This window comes from Cucurbita maxima, unplaced genomic scaffold, assembly GCF_002738345.1.
Source record: "Cucurbita maxima cultivar Rimu unplaced genomic scaffold, Cmax_1.0 Cma_Scf00018, whole genome shotgun sequence".
NCBI classification, from domain to species: Eukaryota; Viridiplantae; Streptophyta; class Magnoliopsida; order Cucurbitales; family Cucurbitaceae; genus Cucurbita; species Cucurbita maxima.
In genome coordinates this window covers 581,578-595,422 of record NW_019272034.1, presented here as the reverse complement: position 1 = coordinate 595,422, position 13,845 = coordinate 581,578, and the positions used below count along the sequence as shown (strand labels likewise).

The window sequence follows — 13,845 nt, the reverse complement described above, 5'->3', positions numbered from 1 at the left end:
TTTTTTTTTTTTTTTTTTTTTTTTTTTTTCTTTCTTCAGTTGATTATAGGCGTGACTTTGTGGGGATTTTTTATTTTTATGCCATCTGAAAATCATGGAACTATGTTCAAGTTCCCCTTTCTTCCCTTTATCTCACACAACTATCCGGAGGTTTAAACTTTGAAGTTGGAGCCTGTTGGATACCTATTTTTTGGTGTTTTGAGATGAGTGGTTAAATTAAATATGATGCCTGTTTTGTCTCAGTAGTTCGATAATGTAAATTTTCTGTTCTATTACTCTTGATCACAATTTTCATTTTATCACTTTTCACTCGATTAAGAATGTTGTTTTCTTTATTTTGGCCACATTAGTTATTAGTTTTGTCTTTGAAGTTAAGCTTCATATTATCCCATGTGAGATGTTTTCTTCACCCAAGTAACTGTTGCGTTTGCTTAAATTTGAGGCATACTAAATTTTGTAATAAACTTCGCTGAATGCTGCCTAGTGTGAAATTACATGGTAGTGATGACATGCAAACTATCAAAGTTGACTGTAACTCTTGTACTATGGGATGTTATAATGTGGTGCCTCCCTTTGAACTGTTGATAGGTACCCGGGTTTTGTTACCAATCTGGAATGGCATACGCAACGACTGTTCATGTTGATCCTGATACCCATGGAGATTTCAAACCTACAAATAAACTTGAGAGTTCTGTCCTTTCTTTGAGAGATGTTGTTGAACAGGTATGTATGCATGATTTTATGATAGAACTTGTAACATCTGTCTAGGAAGCATACCTTGATGCATCTAATATTTGTGGTAGCAGAAAAAATATGTGCGTTCTAAATTTCATTTAGAGACACAAAAGAGGAAAGATACAAAAAGATCTTTCAGATCGTGCAAAAAGTAGAAAATTTATACGCTTTGTGATTTGAGTAGGATGTTAGGAGTTTAAGAACCAGCACTATTGGTATAATTTTCAAATGGCTTAGTTTTAAAAGTCGGTGTAAGGCCTCTAATTCTTCAACATAGTGACTTGCTAGTATTTATACTTCTATGAGTTTGTATGTTATATATTGGCGTCATCCTTCTATCTTGTTGCTAAGATGTCCAGCAAAATCCTGTGATGATTTACATGAAAGGGGTGCCGGATGTTCCTCAATGTGGATTTAGCGCTCTGGCAGTGAAAGTGTTGAAGTTATATGGTAGGTGTTCGTTGTGTGTGTGTGTTTTAATGATTCTGTTCTCTTTTGGTCAAGCTTATTGAGAAATGTTCCGATTAATGTGGTCTTCAGTTTTACATGAGTTTTGTTCGGTATATGGTCTCAGTACTTCTTTTACATGAGTTTTGTTATGGTTATGGTTGTAAGATCCTACATCAATTGGAGAGATGAACGAGTGTCTGTGAGGACGCTGGCCCCAAAGGGGGTGGATTGTGAGATCCTACATCAGTTGGAGAGAGGAACGAAACGTTCTTTATAAAAGTGTGGAAACCTCTCCCTAGCAGACGCATTTTAAAAATCTTGAGGGGAAGCCCGAAAGAGAAACACCAAAAAGGACAATATCTGCTAGCGGTAAACTTGGACAGTTACAAAGTCTTCAGTTTTCATATCATGGCAACCTATATTGAATTTTCAAATCATACTATTACATGTTAGTACTGTGTCAATCGCTGGATATAAATTCTTGCACCACCTTTCCATTGCAAGCCATCTTTCTCCAAAATTCTCATGTGTTTAAGTTTGTAGGTGTTCCTTTGAGTGCAAGAAGTATCTTGGAAGACGCCGAGCTTAAAAATGCTGTGAAATCATTCAGGTATGCATACCTTAGTATAATACTACGGCGAATATAAGCCAGTGATATTGTTGACTGAAGAAGTAAAATTCTCGTCAACATGCTGTAATAATAAGAAATTGTTTCAAGCAGCAACTGGCCAACATTTCCACAGATTTTCATAAAAGGGGAGTTTATTGGAGGATCAGATATCATACTCAGTATGCATCAGGTTCGACCGATCTCTTATAAGTTCCCAACGTACACACTACTTGGTTCACTTCTCGGATCGTACTGAGATTTTCCGGTTTATGATCAGATTTTGTTACCTTTATTTAGAAAAAATGTCTCCGTTTGTTTGATGCATTGCCTTGACATTGTTATGTTGTTTGTCATGTGTAGTCCGGAGAATTGAAGGAGAAGCTCAAAGATATTGCAAACAACCAGAGACTGAATAAGCTATCAGTCATCAAGTATGAAGGAGATATGGTTTAACCAATTTTGTTTCGTTTTTCTTAAAACTCAATACCATATACAGGTTTCGATCCAACAAATCCTGTGGAATTAGAAACTCAAACATCCATTACATTTGGTATTCATTCTTAAATTTACTATCTGCATCCTCTGAAAAGAAAAATATAAAGAACTTAAGCAAATTAAAAATAACTCCTAACGTACAAACAAAACCAACCCAATATGAAGCATCTGACTGATACATGCTGTTCCCAGCAACACATCAGAAAGATCTGATAAAATTGTAGGCGTTACATAGCCTCATTCAAAGGGTTTTAACTGAGGGTTCTCTGCAACACAAAATTTTGGCTATGACACCTGTGAAAGACAAGAATCCGCCATGACATTAAGTTGTCCCTTTCTTGGTACTAGTCGAGCAAAGATACCGAAGTAAGTACTCATTCGACGAACACATATCAGCCAAATCCTGATGCGTTCTGGTGATAGCCATCTGCAAGGATTTTAAGGCAGGAAGTAGGTTTCTAGAATTTTGTTGAATGTAGTTACCATGAATTTTGCAGAGTTCCTGAGACAGAAAATGATGAGTTGAAATCATTTCCACAGCTAAAGCTCAAAGACAATATCTCAATCAAAATCAAAACCTAAACTACCTGACACCACCGTAGAACGAACTCCAAATGCGGGCAACTTTCCAGAAGTTCCGCTAATGCCTCGACCAACCTCTGCAAATATCTATGTGGGATGGATTGGATTAGTTTTGCTATATCCACAACATTCACCGAGAAAATGCATTTCTTTATTAAATCATCTTCATTTAATCGTAAGCTAAGAATCAAAGCCCTGCTCGGTTGATCTTCATCAAGTGCAGCATTGATCGCCTACAAAAATATATATATATAGAAGATGATGTTAGAAAGGATAAATGGTTAAAGACAACATTCTCAACTTCTAAGATTAGTTAGAAACGTGCCAGAAATATCTTTTTCCTGCTCGTAGTTCTGTATTTGTCTTATCGTAAAATATTTTTTTTCCTTTGGAGGCAATAACTTATGCGTGTATGGCTGTACAATAATAACTACATTCATTACCTCAGGTGTGACGTCAATATCGAGATCGGTTGGATCAAAGATAAAAGATTCGTCAATTGAATAAACAAGAACTCCCTCGGTTGTTGAGGCTGCAAAATTTCGACCAGTAGGTGCAATTCTCAAGCATTTTGTTCTTACAATTGGTCGCCCACGATTGAGCATCGACCCAGGTAAATCATGGCCCAATTTCTCCCGTGTTTGTTGGTCAACTCCTTCTTCTACATCACTGTCATCATCATCAATCAAATCTATGGGCCCAGCCTCAGTCATATTCTTTGAATTTAGAACATCAAGAACTCCATCTAAAGAGAGATTGTGGGTTATTTGAAACCTGCGCAGCAATACCTGTGCAAGCACAACATGATACAACGAGAAAAATGTGAGGGAAAAGACAAATGGGAGACAAGCATAAAATGTAGAAGTAACAAAATTTAATCTAAATTCTTTCAACATAAAACACGAATCAACAAACAAGCCAACCTACTATATTTTTAATACAACAAAAATTTGAGATCCCAAACCTAATCAAGGAATTGAAATTTTAGATCATCTTCGCACCTCAGAGGGAACATGCATAGTTTTACCTTTTAACTTTTGTGGTGTAATGAAAAATTCCAATTAAACAAACACATAATGTATTATGTTCATAACTGATAAGAACAGATACTACACATGCTTCTTAGCCAAAAGGCCAAGAAAGGTATATTTGCATTAAAGCCTTGAACTAGTTAAATGATTGTATAGTTGATATCAAAATAAGTGATTTAGCCTAATGAAAGGCGTGTAGTCAGGTACCACAAATAAAAGTAAAAGCATACAAACTGACCTGATCAGCAATGTCATACATACAGATGAATTTACTACATCCTCCAGCTAATATATAACTCCCATCAGCAGAATAACATAACGTTGTGAAGCACTTCCCTGAACTTGAAGTAGCTGCAGATCTTCTATCAGTCATTAAACGTCCTCCCGCTATGTCCCTACGCCCCTCAATTGTATACATCAATATACCATCAATCGGATCCCAAAAATGGATCTGACCATCTAATGTACTGCTGGCCAACTGCCTTCCATCTGGACGATAAACCACTGTAAGGACATCATGCATATGATTGAACGTTTCAACAGCCCCCTTTCCTTCAAAAACATCCCACAAGCGGACAGTTTTATCCCATGATGAGGAAGCTAAGACTGCCTACATTGAGTCATACAGAGTGATTAGCATTAGGAAAAAGGATAAGCAATAAACCTCTCATCTTTATGGTTATTAATGACATAAAAAGATGGGGAAGAAGAAGAGCACAATCAGAGCAATTTGAGGGAGAAAAAATCCAGCATGAAAAAGGCATCATGTACAATGGTATTTTAGAATAAGAAATTCAAAATGTAAATGGATGCGTTCATAACTCACATTTGTAGGAGAAAACATCAATCCATGAACAGGACCTTCATGCCCACTAAGGATATCCAACAAACGGCCAGTCTTCATCGACCAAACAAAAATCTACAAAGTACATGAACTATGAGGCAGGAAAAGCTAGAAGGGAGTATATATATATTCCAAGAAAGGTCACGAGGATACCTCAAATGAATCTAATGTTCCAGCACAAACAACTTCACCACTTTGATCTACTGCCAGTGAAACAAATTGCCGGGAATTGGGGGAAGTAAAAGTTCTAAAATTTCGATAGCGAAACAGATCCCATGCCCGAACAGTGCCATCAAGAGATGCACTCAACAGACAATGGTTATTTGCCAAGAAATGGAGAGCAGTAATGGCATTTGAATGCTCGGAGAATGTAACAAAGCAGAAGCCTGATTGAACCGTCCACACCTACACCAAACAAGTAACATCAGCCAGTTAATCCATCAACAAGAAATTACTAAAAGAAACTCAAACAAGTTTGGCACCATACAGCCTAACCAATGATGGAAAATTAGAATTATATAAGGGGGAATGAAGTCATATGTCAGTAAGCTACATAGTTGATGAACACAAGTAATGCAATCGCTTTACTGCGGATCATGCTAGTTAAGTTTGGAAAAAAGAATACACCTTCAACATATTAAGTTACCTTGACTTTATTATCATCAGCTCCTGTTGCCAAGAGTTGTGAATCCGGTGAATAAGCAAGACAATTAACATCAAAGTAATGTCCTTGCTGTTTCAATATGTAGCTCTCCGACCGCCATTCCCACACTAGTAACTGACCAAGTTTGGCACACCCAAATGACAACCAGTTGCCATGCTGGTTGAAAATGGCTGTGGTAATTTTCTCTCTTGTTATCGACAACATGTGCAAGCACACAAAATCCGGCATCTGATACAGCCCAAACGTGCCATTAGAGAATCCCACAACCACCATATCAAGGTACCTATGATAATCACACGCAGTCACCTTTGCCGGAGCCTGAGAAAAACAATCCTTCCTCACTAACTCCCATTTTTCTCTAAGCAAGTATTCAGCTTCATCATCCGCTTTACCATCACCAAAATTCTTCCTCTTTTTTACACTAACATCCCCACCACTCTCCACATTTCCTTCACTATCCCTACTAGGAGTCCCCGGTGAGGCCGGTTCCAAATTGTCCACTTCCATCTCATCCAAATTATTTTCTGTAATGCCCCAACTAAAGATATAACAGTCACGCGTAATCGTATAAGCTTTTACTACCTTATTGGTTTTCTTATTAGTCCCAAAAAACGAACCTACAATTGAGTCTCTATGACCCAAAAACAAGTGTGGTTTGTACTTGATCCCACTTATTTTCTTCACATAAAGCAACCTAACAGTCAAATCCTTCGACCCAGCAAGCAAGTAATTGCCGTCCGGACTCCAGTCCAACGCTGTAACTTTATCATTACAATCAGCAAAAGTCCGTACCAGTTCAAAAGGAAAGAACTCTTTCTTGAACCCAGGTGAGCGCCAAATTTGGACCAACTTCCCAATGCCAACAGCAATAAATGCACCATCAGAGCTGAACTTGACGACACTGACGAGCTTCTTGAAGAACATACGGTGAAGCACAACTCGGCGTCGGAGATTGATGAAGAGACAACGATTCTTCTCGTCGACGGTGAATAAGAACGCCCCATCGGGAGAGACAGCGATTCGACAAATATTGGACGACGATTGAACGGGAAGCGTCGCCGTTTGGGACTTAACAAGGTCGGTAACGGAGATTCGGTTGCCGACGGGTGAGATTAACAAGGTGTCCTCCGAAATCAGAACATTGCCCCCTCTGTAAGGCGCCCCTAACAGGTTTTGAAACCTGTAATTCATCGCCGGCGAATATGATTCCGAGAAAGCTTCTGCAAAAAATTCAGTTGTCCCTCGTTGATTTTCAGAATCGAACAGGTAGGGTTTATGGAGGGTTTTAATAGCTTTGGGCCAAACAAACTAAACCCAAGGCCCAATAATGACCCATTAAAAAAAACCCATAAATTGGTTAAATTATAAAATTGGCCTAAATAATTGGGGGAGAAAATTAGAATATACTCCCAAATTAAATCTACAATAAATTTAATAAAATATATAAACTAAATAAATAAAAACATTAAAAAAAATAAGAATAATAAAAACTAAATATGTACTAATAATAAAACATGAAAACTAAATGTATACCAGTATATATGATAAAATTTTGTCCATGATAATTTAACCTAGGGAGTATTTAAAAATATAAAATAAATTTTAAATGCATCGACGGCCCAGGGTTCTAAATTTGGAACCTAACAGTTAGACATGCTCTGCGACATGATCATATTATTTACGCATTTTCTAAGAGTGCTACGAACTGCATAAGTTCTTTCAAGATTCTTTGTCCTTGCATGTTTTTACAAAAATTTCTTATAATTAAACCACCGAAAAATGAATGTGCATTTTGTTGGTATAGATAATAAATAATAACTATTAGCTCTTTCAAGATTTTCTTTAACTATAATTTTGTATCATCGAATCTCTTTTATTTTAATGTGATATCAGTTCATTCATGTGCCCTCTTTTATTCCAGCGTTATGTTTCCACTCACTTATTCGTCCTATAACCACATTCTACTATAAGAAATGATGCTCTACTACCATCTCCAACACCCTCATGTCAAAAATATGGACTAAGATTTGAAAATTTGGCTCGAAATCTAATGATCTTGATATTACATACAACATAACGAAGTTAACTATTTGTCTGAAATATTTGTAGGAGGGAGACTATCCCCACTAAACCAATACAGATGTTTAACATGTTTTTTTTTCACGCACTCATAGTTTTTAGGAAAATTCCTAGAAAGTCATCTACATAAAATTATTCGAAGTCAAACATGTAACTTTTGAATTTTATAATTGAGTCAAACTATAAATTATTTTAAACATTTTTTTAACTATAATTTTGTATTTTTCAACATCATTTTTATTCGTAAATAGTTTCAATTTATTCACGTATATTTTACTTTATTTACTGACTCTTACATGGGAATCCAAAACTTTATTGGGAACAGGGAAGATAAAAAAAAAAGGAATGATGGAAGTTTCGTTCTCTGTACCAAAAGCCCCATGCCCCATTCTACCATAATAAGCCTACTCAAACCAAAAGCATAAGCTTTTTTCTTTTATCTCTTTAATAAACTTTACTACCCTCTTTCTTCTCAACTACCGTTGAAAATGGAGTGTTCAAGAAATGTGTCTTAGCGGTAACCCTCGAGCACCAGCCTTGAGTTCAGCCAACTGCAGACTTCGTTCATCTCTTTTGGGACCGTGTAATGGCCGAGCCTGCAAATAAGTAATCAATCAGTGCCCTCTTAAGCATTTTGATTCTGCTCTGCTTTGATTGTTCAATTTTGCGCATGTTTATAAGAATAGAACAGTACCCTTCTTGGCTTTTGAAGAGAAGAGTTCTAAACCCAGCTGAGGTTAAGGATTGGGCTGATTTTTCTCCATACTTGTGAGGGACTACCTCGTCAGCTGCATTTTGGGTTAATAAGGGTTAAGATAAAATTACAGAGTTGTTCTGAAAAGTAGTCATGAAATGGTTGGAAATATGAGTTTGTTTTGATCTCTTTTTCTCCTTTTCAAATGATCACTTTAAACTGTAGAGAATCACTATCTTTTTAAACAAGTTGTGAAAGTTGAAACCCTGAAAAAGAATGGCTGCAGGAATATATTCCAGCTTTCTCAAAAATGCTGATTGAAGTCGTGTAGTTTGTCAGATGGTTAAACTCTTGAATTTGAACTCACCTTTGTATGCAACAAAGCTAAGTGAATTATTCTTCAGGTCAGCTAGAGAACAAAAACATTAACATTAGCTGAATGTTTTAGACACTACCCACCTGTTCCATGAAACTGTAAGATAGGAATTGATGCTGCTCGCCTTGTAGCCTCGTGTGATGCCTCGAATTTGTTTCTTAAGCTCCTGTAGGACATATTCAGCATCTTATTTAGTTCTATATGAGCACTTATCAATCATGGAGTTTTTTTCCTTAGAAAACAGACCTAGATCCAGGAAGCCAGCCACTAAGTCCAACGATTGCCCTTAGGTAGATGGGGTACGGGGCTCCGTTTCCGTATTTCCCAAGAGCACAGCAAGTTGCAGAGTAAAGTGCCATTGCAGCTCCCATACTGAAGCCTCCAATCCCAACTTTGACTGTCACAAATAATTGAAGTAAAAAGTTTTATTCTTCATCAAGTTGGGGAATGAATACTTTGATGTGTAGAAAGTTATGTTGTTTTGGATTAATTAAGTACTAGAGATATTTGGGAGATTGAGATGCAAATAGCTCTCAGCATACCATCAGATGGTTCTGCAGACAGCAAGTTTGCAATATGGGCAGCAGAGGCGTCAAGACCTTCCCAATCATCTGGACCTTCTTCTGAAAACTCCCCCACATCAAACCCTGAAAAGAATCACATGGAACAGTTTTTAGACTGAAGTAGATATGAACTTAGGAATGATACAATTGAGAAAAGTAGAAGGTTGTTAATCTAACATGCAGTGCAAGGAAAGCCTCCGAGTAGAGATACCGGTCGAGTTGGAGCAGTTGGACAAATCCATTTGATCTGTATATTTGAAAGAAAATGTTGATTAGAATTAGACCCATTTGACATCAAGTTATAGCCCTTTGATGGTATAAATTCATATTTCTTACGTTTGGTAGAGGAAGGGTTTCCAGTAGCTGAGAAGAGCTGCAGTTAACCAGAGAAAAAAAGCAAGAAAGATTAGCTTATTAGATTGTTTATTAGCAAAAAGAAGAAAAAAAAGCTTCACATCAGGAGGTATGATTGATCATATTTCATATAGAACAATTATCTTTTCAAGTTTTCAAAGGTTTAGCAAGTGAACTTCTGGAATTGGTGGGAAAAGGGAAAGGAAAACCTGTTATGGAATATTTAGGAAGAAAAGAAAGTACTATAGAGGGCCCATCTTGTCTGGAGAACCAAATAAAACTTGAACTTAGTCTTATACACACTTTTTCCGAACCATGGTTCCCAAATAAACTTCGGCATAAGATCGTAAAGTTGAAAGGGAAAGTTCAACAACATTTATTCGTACAATTTCTACGGTGCTGTTGTTTTTTTTTTTTTACATTTCATTAAAGTGAGAAACTCAAGGGAAGAATGTGAAGATGTTGACATTATGAAACCACCTTTTCCCTTTTTCGTTTGGCTTAGGAAACAAAGGTAGGCAAGAAACCCTTCTTAAAGAAGATAATAAGTACTTTATTCCAAAGGGAAAGGAATTCAACCGTCCACTGTTGATGGCAAGGCAAGCTAGTAAAATACATCCAACGAAAACAGTCACAGGTTTCTATGATTTTCATGCACAAAAAAGAAATCCTTGTGCTATGCTAGCTTTGAGCCTTATTCAAACAATTCTCGAGTGCGTACCGTACAGTTTTAGATGATTCTTATATGAACAGATGAACTTGAAGGGCTTTAAGCGCCATCAGAAACAATTTAGTATACATACCTAGAGCCATTATCACCAAGGCCATGCAGCCAAACAATAGTGGCCTGGTGTTTTCCTTTGGGCCTCACAACATGTGTCCTTCCAAACTCTAATGGCCTTCTTGCAGAAGATCTACTGCCTGCAGTTTAGTCACGAGAATGAGAAAACCAAAGCAACTAATCCATTCATCAAAGGGAGTGTTGACAAAGATCATGATTTTTTTGATGAACAAGAGAAGAAAAAGAACAAAGAGATGAGAAAGAATGTCATAGTAAACAAACCAGAGCTGATATTAGAATGTGAGTAGCTCATATTGAGAGTTGAAAGAGCTGCAGTTAAGAGGGAGTTGTGAGTATATGCAATGAGGCAGGAGTGTAATATGGTGTGATGTAGAAAAACAACAATGAAAAATGTGTATTTATAGCCAAATTTGGTGATGTGATAATGGAATAAAATGTGGGAGAATATGAATCACTATGGTAGTGTGGTGTGTACACCAGCTACACACAGCACCAAATGGCCAAGAAACTCAGAAAGGGCGAAGCATCTGTGAAAAGGAGAAGTAAAAGACGAGGATAAAAGCAGGAAATCTTTTTATGAACATAAAGAATCACAGCAGGCAGAGCACATTGATCAATCCGCAAGGCTCCCAGCTAGGAGAGAGAGATCTGGATATGCAAAATAGAGAGAATCTATGCTTGTGAGCACTGGGTTGCGGCCAGGAAATAAAGCAAATCCAATATCAAACTTCAAGAATATTACAAGAAATAACAAAGAATAACCCATCAGTTTGTCCAAGGAAATATCTATTATCAATCATTTTTAATGAATTTCTGATCGAAAGTGAAATTTGTTCGAGTGTCCAATCTATCTAATTTTAGCTGGAAGAAATATCTAAATTTACATTTTATACTACCAATGTTCATATGTGGTTACCCACCTGGATGTCTTAAGGGAATCGTGCACAATAAAAAAGCATTTCAACTTTTTCTCTTCTTTTTCTTCTCTTCTGCTTGCCAGTTCTTTGTATTTTGATTGATCTGAGACCCACTACAAAGATTACTTTTGTTTGTATCTATGCACACACGGCCACCATATTGACAACAATTTCTGCAGAATCAAATCATTATTTCATCGTTCAGGGGATTAGAGCTGTTGCTTGTAGTTTTTATTGATTGATATGATTATGCAGCTGAAAAACTGAACTTAAATGATCCATTGGAATCTGAGGCTTATGGAGGTAGACAAAAGTACATGTTCTACGGCTTGTATATTTGCTAATCTTTTAGGAGAACTTAACAAAATACAAAGCTCTTCAACATAACTCCTCCCCTAACACAGATGGGTCGACCTTTATGTTTTGAACTCGATGAGGCTGAACTCAAAATCCCACTTGGGTTTAGAAATATGTTCATCCAGTACTTCTACCTAACTCTAAAGTCTTGTTGATTGAGTATATGAAACAATGAAAGACAAACTTTCCCTTTATTTCGTCCTGAGAATGGCACTGATACAATATTAACGGTCTAAATTCTTGGCTTCCATGGCCATTACATTTGCAATGTTCCCAGTGCTATATTGGAACTTTTTTCCAGGATCATCATGGATGAGCTTCTTATGGAGGAGGTTCTGATAGCAGAGCATTACAGATTTTCAAATATTTGGTGCGAGGAATAGATTCTACAGCTGAAAAAGATCATTTTGACAACACGCTCACCACTAAGTGGCTACACAGAGGTCAGGTAAAAGGTCTCAGTGAATTCTAGACCACTAACTTTTAGTCAGATCCAATATAATGCAACTTCCAACTCTAACAGTGTAGCCATTTTGGAATGAGATATCTCTGTTAATATTGTCATCATTCCTATTCCCCACTGTGGCTTTTCTGATCAAACAATAGTGGTAGGGCTGCAGCCTTGATTGTTGTTGAACTAACATTCTCTGTTCTTTTCATGTTTCTATCTTTTAACTGTGTAAAATCAAATCATACCAGTTTAAGCCTATCGCTAGTAGATATTGTCTTCTTTCAACCTTCCCTTTCGGGCTTCGTTTTTAAAATGCATCTGTTAGGGAAAAGTTTTCACTCTTATGAAGAATGTTTTGTTCTCCTCCCCAACCGATATGGGATCTCACAATCCACCCCCTTTCGGAGCCCAGTGTCTTTGTTGGCACACCGCCTCATGTACACCCCTTTTGAGACTCAGCCTCCTCGCTGACACATTGCCAGTGTCTAGCTATAAAAATTGTCTAGCTATAAAAATTGTCTAGCTATAAAAATTATCTGATTTTGAAAGCTTTGCAAAATAAACAAAAACCAAACTTGTGAGTGCTAGCAAAGAAGAATCTTCATCTATCTTCTGGTTGACCAAACAAAAATGAACAATCTAAACAAATAGAAAAACTGATGTGGCATACAGTGAGTGGTCCATTTTTTATACACCGGAAGCATCTACTTTTCTCTGTTGGTCAATGTTTGGGCACTTTTCCTTCCCTTATGGAAAGAGCAGCTTTTGAGTTTGTCAACTCCTCCTCCTCCATCCCACCCTTTAAAATGAAGAAATAATCCAACTTGATTATAGAATTGGTTTGTGCCTAATTGTGGGCTTAGTTTTTTAACATGAGACAACATATGCTGTTGGCACTACTCTTTGTTGCACATTAAAATACTTCAATATCAAGTTTAGTTTTACACTTCCTTTCTTTCCCCTATTTCTTCTGTTTCTTTTGCTTGTTCTTGTTTTCCTTGCCTCATTGGGTATGGGAATTTGAGCCTAATTAGAAAAGTTATATGCATATTTGTTAACTCAAATCATCTTCTTTTCTATTTCAGATGTTTAAATAGAGTGACAGCATGCCCCATTCCTCATATGGGATGATGGGATGAGCCTCTCCAACCCAGCTAAAGGATATCTTTCTTCTATCTTCACCTTGTGTCTAGACTAGATATAATGAAAGCATAATATCACTAGGCAGGAAGCTGGTGCAAATCCATTGACTAGACATTTGTGAACCACAGCTCAGTAAACTTATTTTCTGTCCTACAATATTTTTTTTTATGTTCCCAAGTGTCTAAGCTAAAGTTATTCTCACGAGATTAATTATTTGGTCTTATTATATGTCGTTGTCAACATAGCTCGTAGAATACGGAATCTTAAGTAAATCATCGTCATAGTTTAAACCCATCAGCTCTTTGTTTTCTACCCTACAAACAATCAATTTGAAAACTTGATAGCTAAACGTCAAGAACTTTTTCAATAGAGTTGGATGGCTAGAGATATGCACGAGGAAACATTTTATGGCAGTTCTTCCTTTCTTATGACTAGCATATTAATGATTCATTTCTTTCAGATGAAGCAGCTGGCATCGGTTCGTAGAACATAAAAAGAGATGGTTGTGGCGCGAAGTACTCTTGTGCACCTACGACACTCGGCTCGAGTGGGACCTATCAGGAGCGGCATTCTCCCTTGACCCGTGAGTGCTCTAATTAGCTATATTTTGTAGATTAAATGGAGAATTCTAGTAGGGGAGGGGTATGAAAGGAAGTGTAACTCGTATGTTTAAAGTACTAATAAGCTTAAGTAAATGA

General features: G+C 37.0%; 3 protein-coding genes, 1 long non-coding RNA gene and 1 pseudogene across 9 annotated transcripts in view; 2 read left to right on the top strand and 3 right to left on the bottom strand.

Annotated features, from left to right (window-relative positions):
• Nucleotides 1-2,367, top strand: part of LOC111493440 (monothiol glutaredoxin-S15, mitochondrial-like) — a 3,278-nt gene extending 911 nt beyond the window's left edge. For 3 of the 4 annotated variants that reach the window (XM_023143153.1, XM_023143155.1, XM_023143157.1), the window contains 5 exons: nt 589-723; nt 1,086-1,185; nt 1,729-1,795; nt 1,907-1,985; nt 2,156-2,367. In XM_023143153.1, the coding sequence (XP_022998921.1) occupies nt 589-723; nt 1,086-1,185; nt 1,729-1,795; nt 1,907-1,985; nt 2,156-2,248 (474 nt within the window). In that variant the 3' untranslated portion in view covers nt 2,249-2,367. The remainder of the gene's footprint in view (nt 1-588; nt 724-1,085; nt 1,186-1,728; nt 1,796-1,906; nt 1,986-2,155) is intronic. The other variant, XM_023143154.1, reaches the window with a different exon arrangement.
• The window catches only part of LOC111493437 (periodic tryptophan protein 2), a 16,092-nt gene extending 9,443 nt beyond the window's left edge, over nt 1-6,649 (bottom strand). The window contains exons 1-7 of one of the 2 annotated variants that reach the window (XM_023143148.1): nt 5,394-6,649; nt 4,901-5,152; nt 4,730-4,822; nt 4,142-4,513; nt 3,316-3,660; nt 2,878-3,105; nt 2,293-2,792 (exon numbers count right to left, since the gene is read on the bottom strand). In XM_023143148.1, the coding sequence (XP_022998916.1) occupies nt 2,613-2,792; nt 2,878-3,105; nt 3,316-3,660; nt 4,142-4,513; nt 4,730-4,822; nt 4,901-5,152; nt 5,394-6,602 (2,679 nt within the window). In that variant the 5' untranslated portion in view covers nt 6,603-6,649 and the 3' untranslated portion in view covers nt 2,293-2,612. Of the gene's footprint in view, nt 1-2,292; nt 2,793-2,877; nt 3,106-3,315; nt 3,661-4,141; nt 4,514-4,729; nt 4,823-4,900; nt 5,153-5,393 lie in introns of those variants that run through there. The other variant, XM_023143149.1, reaches the window with a different exon arrangement.
• On the bottom strand, nt 3,910-4,019 carry LOC111493455 (annotated as a pseudogene).
• Nucleotides 6,650-7,738: 1,089 nt separating the features above from the next.
• LOC111493155 (acyl-protein thioesterase 2-like) lies at nt 7,739-11,394 on the bottom strand. The gene is made up of 9 exons (XM_023142791.1): nt 10,541-11,394; nt 10,281-10,398; nt 9,460-9,496; nt 9,301-9,370; nt 9,103-9,207; nt 8,807-8,957; nt 8,644-8,726; nt 8,185-8,278; nt 7,739-8,086 (listed from the first exon to the last, which is right to left on the bottom strand). Exons 1-9 carry the CDS (start codon nt 10,569-10,571, stop codon nt 8,002-8,004), a joined length of 774 nt encoding a protein of 257 aa, XP_022998559.1. The 5' UTR covers nt 10,572-11,394; the 3' UTR covers nt 7,739-8,001.
• On the top strand, nt 7,981-13,373 carry LOC111493156. Of its 2 annotated transcripts, none has more exons than XR_002719967.1 (3): nt 7,981-8,096; nt 11,855-12,001; nt 13,090-13,373. It is a non-coding gene; the product is annotated as an uncharacterized LOC111493156 (long non-coding RNA). The 2 variants fall into 2 exon arrangements; XR_002719968.1 differs by having other exon boundaries at nt 8,008-8,096; nt 11,831-12,001.
• Nucleotides 13,374-13,845: the final 472 nt, after the last annotated feature.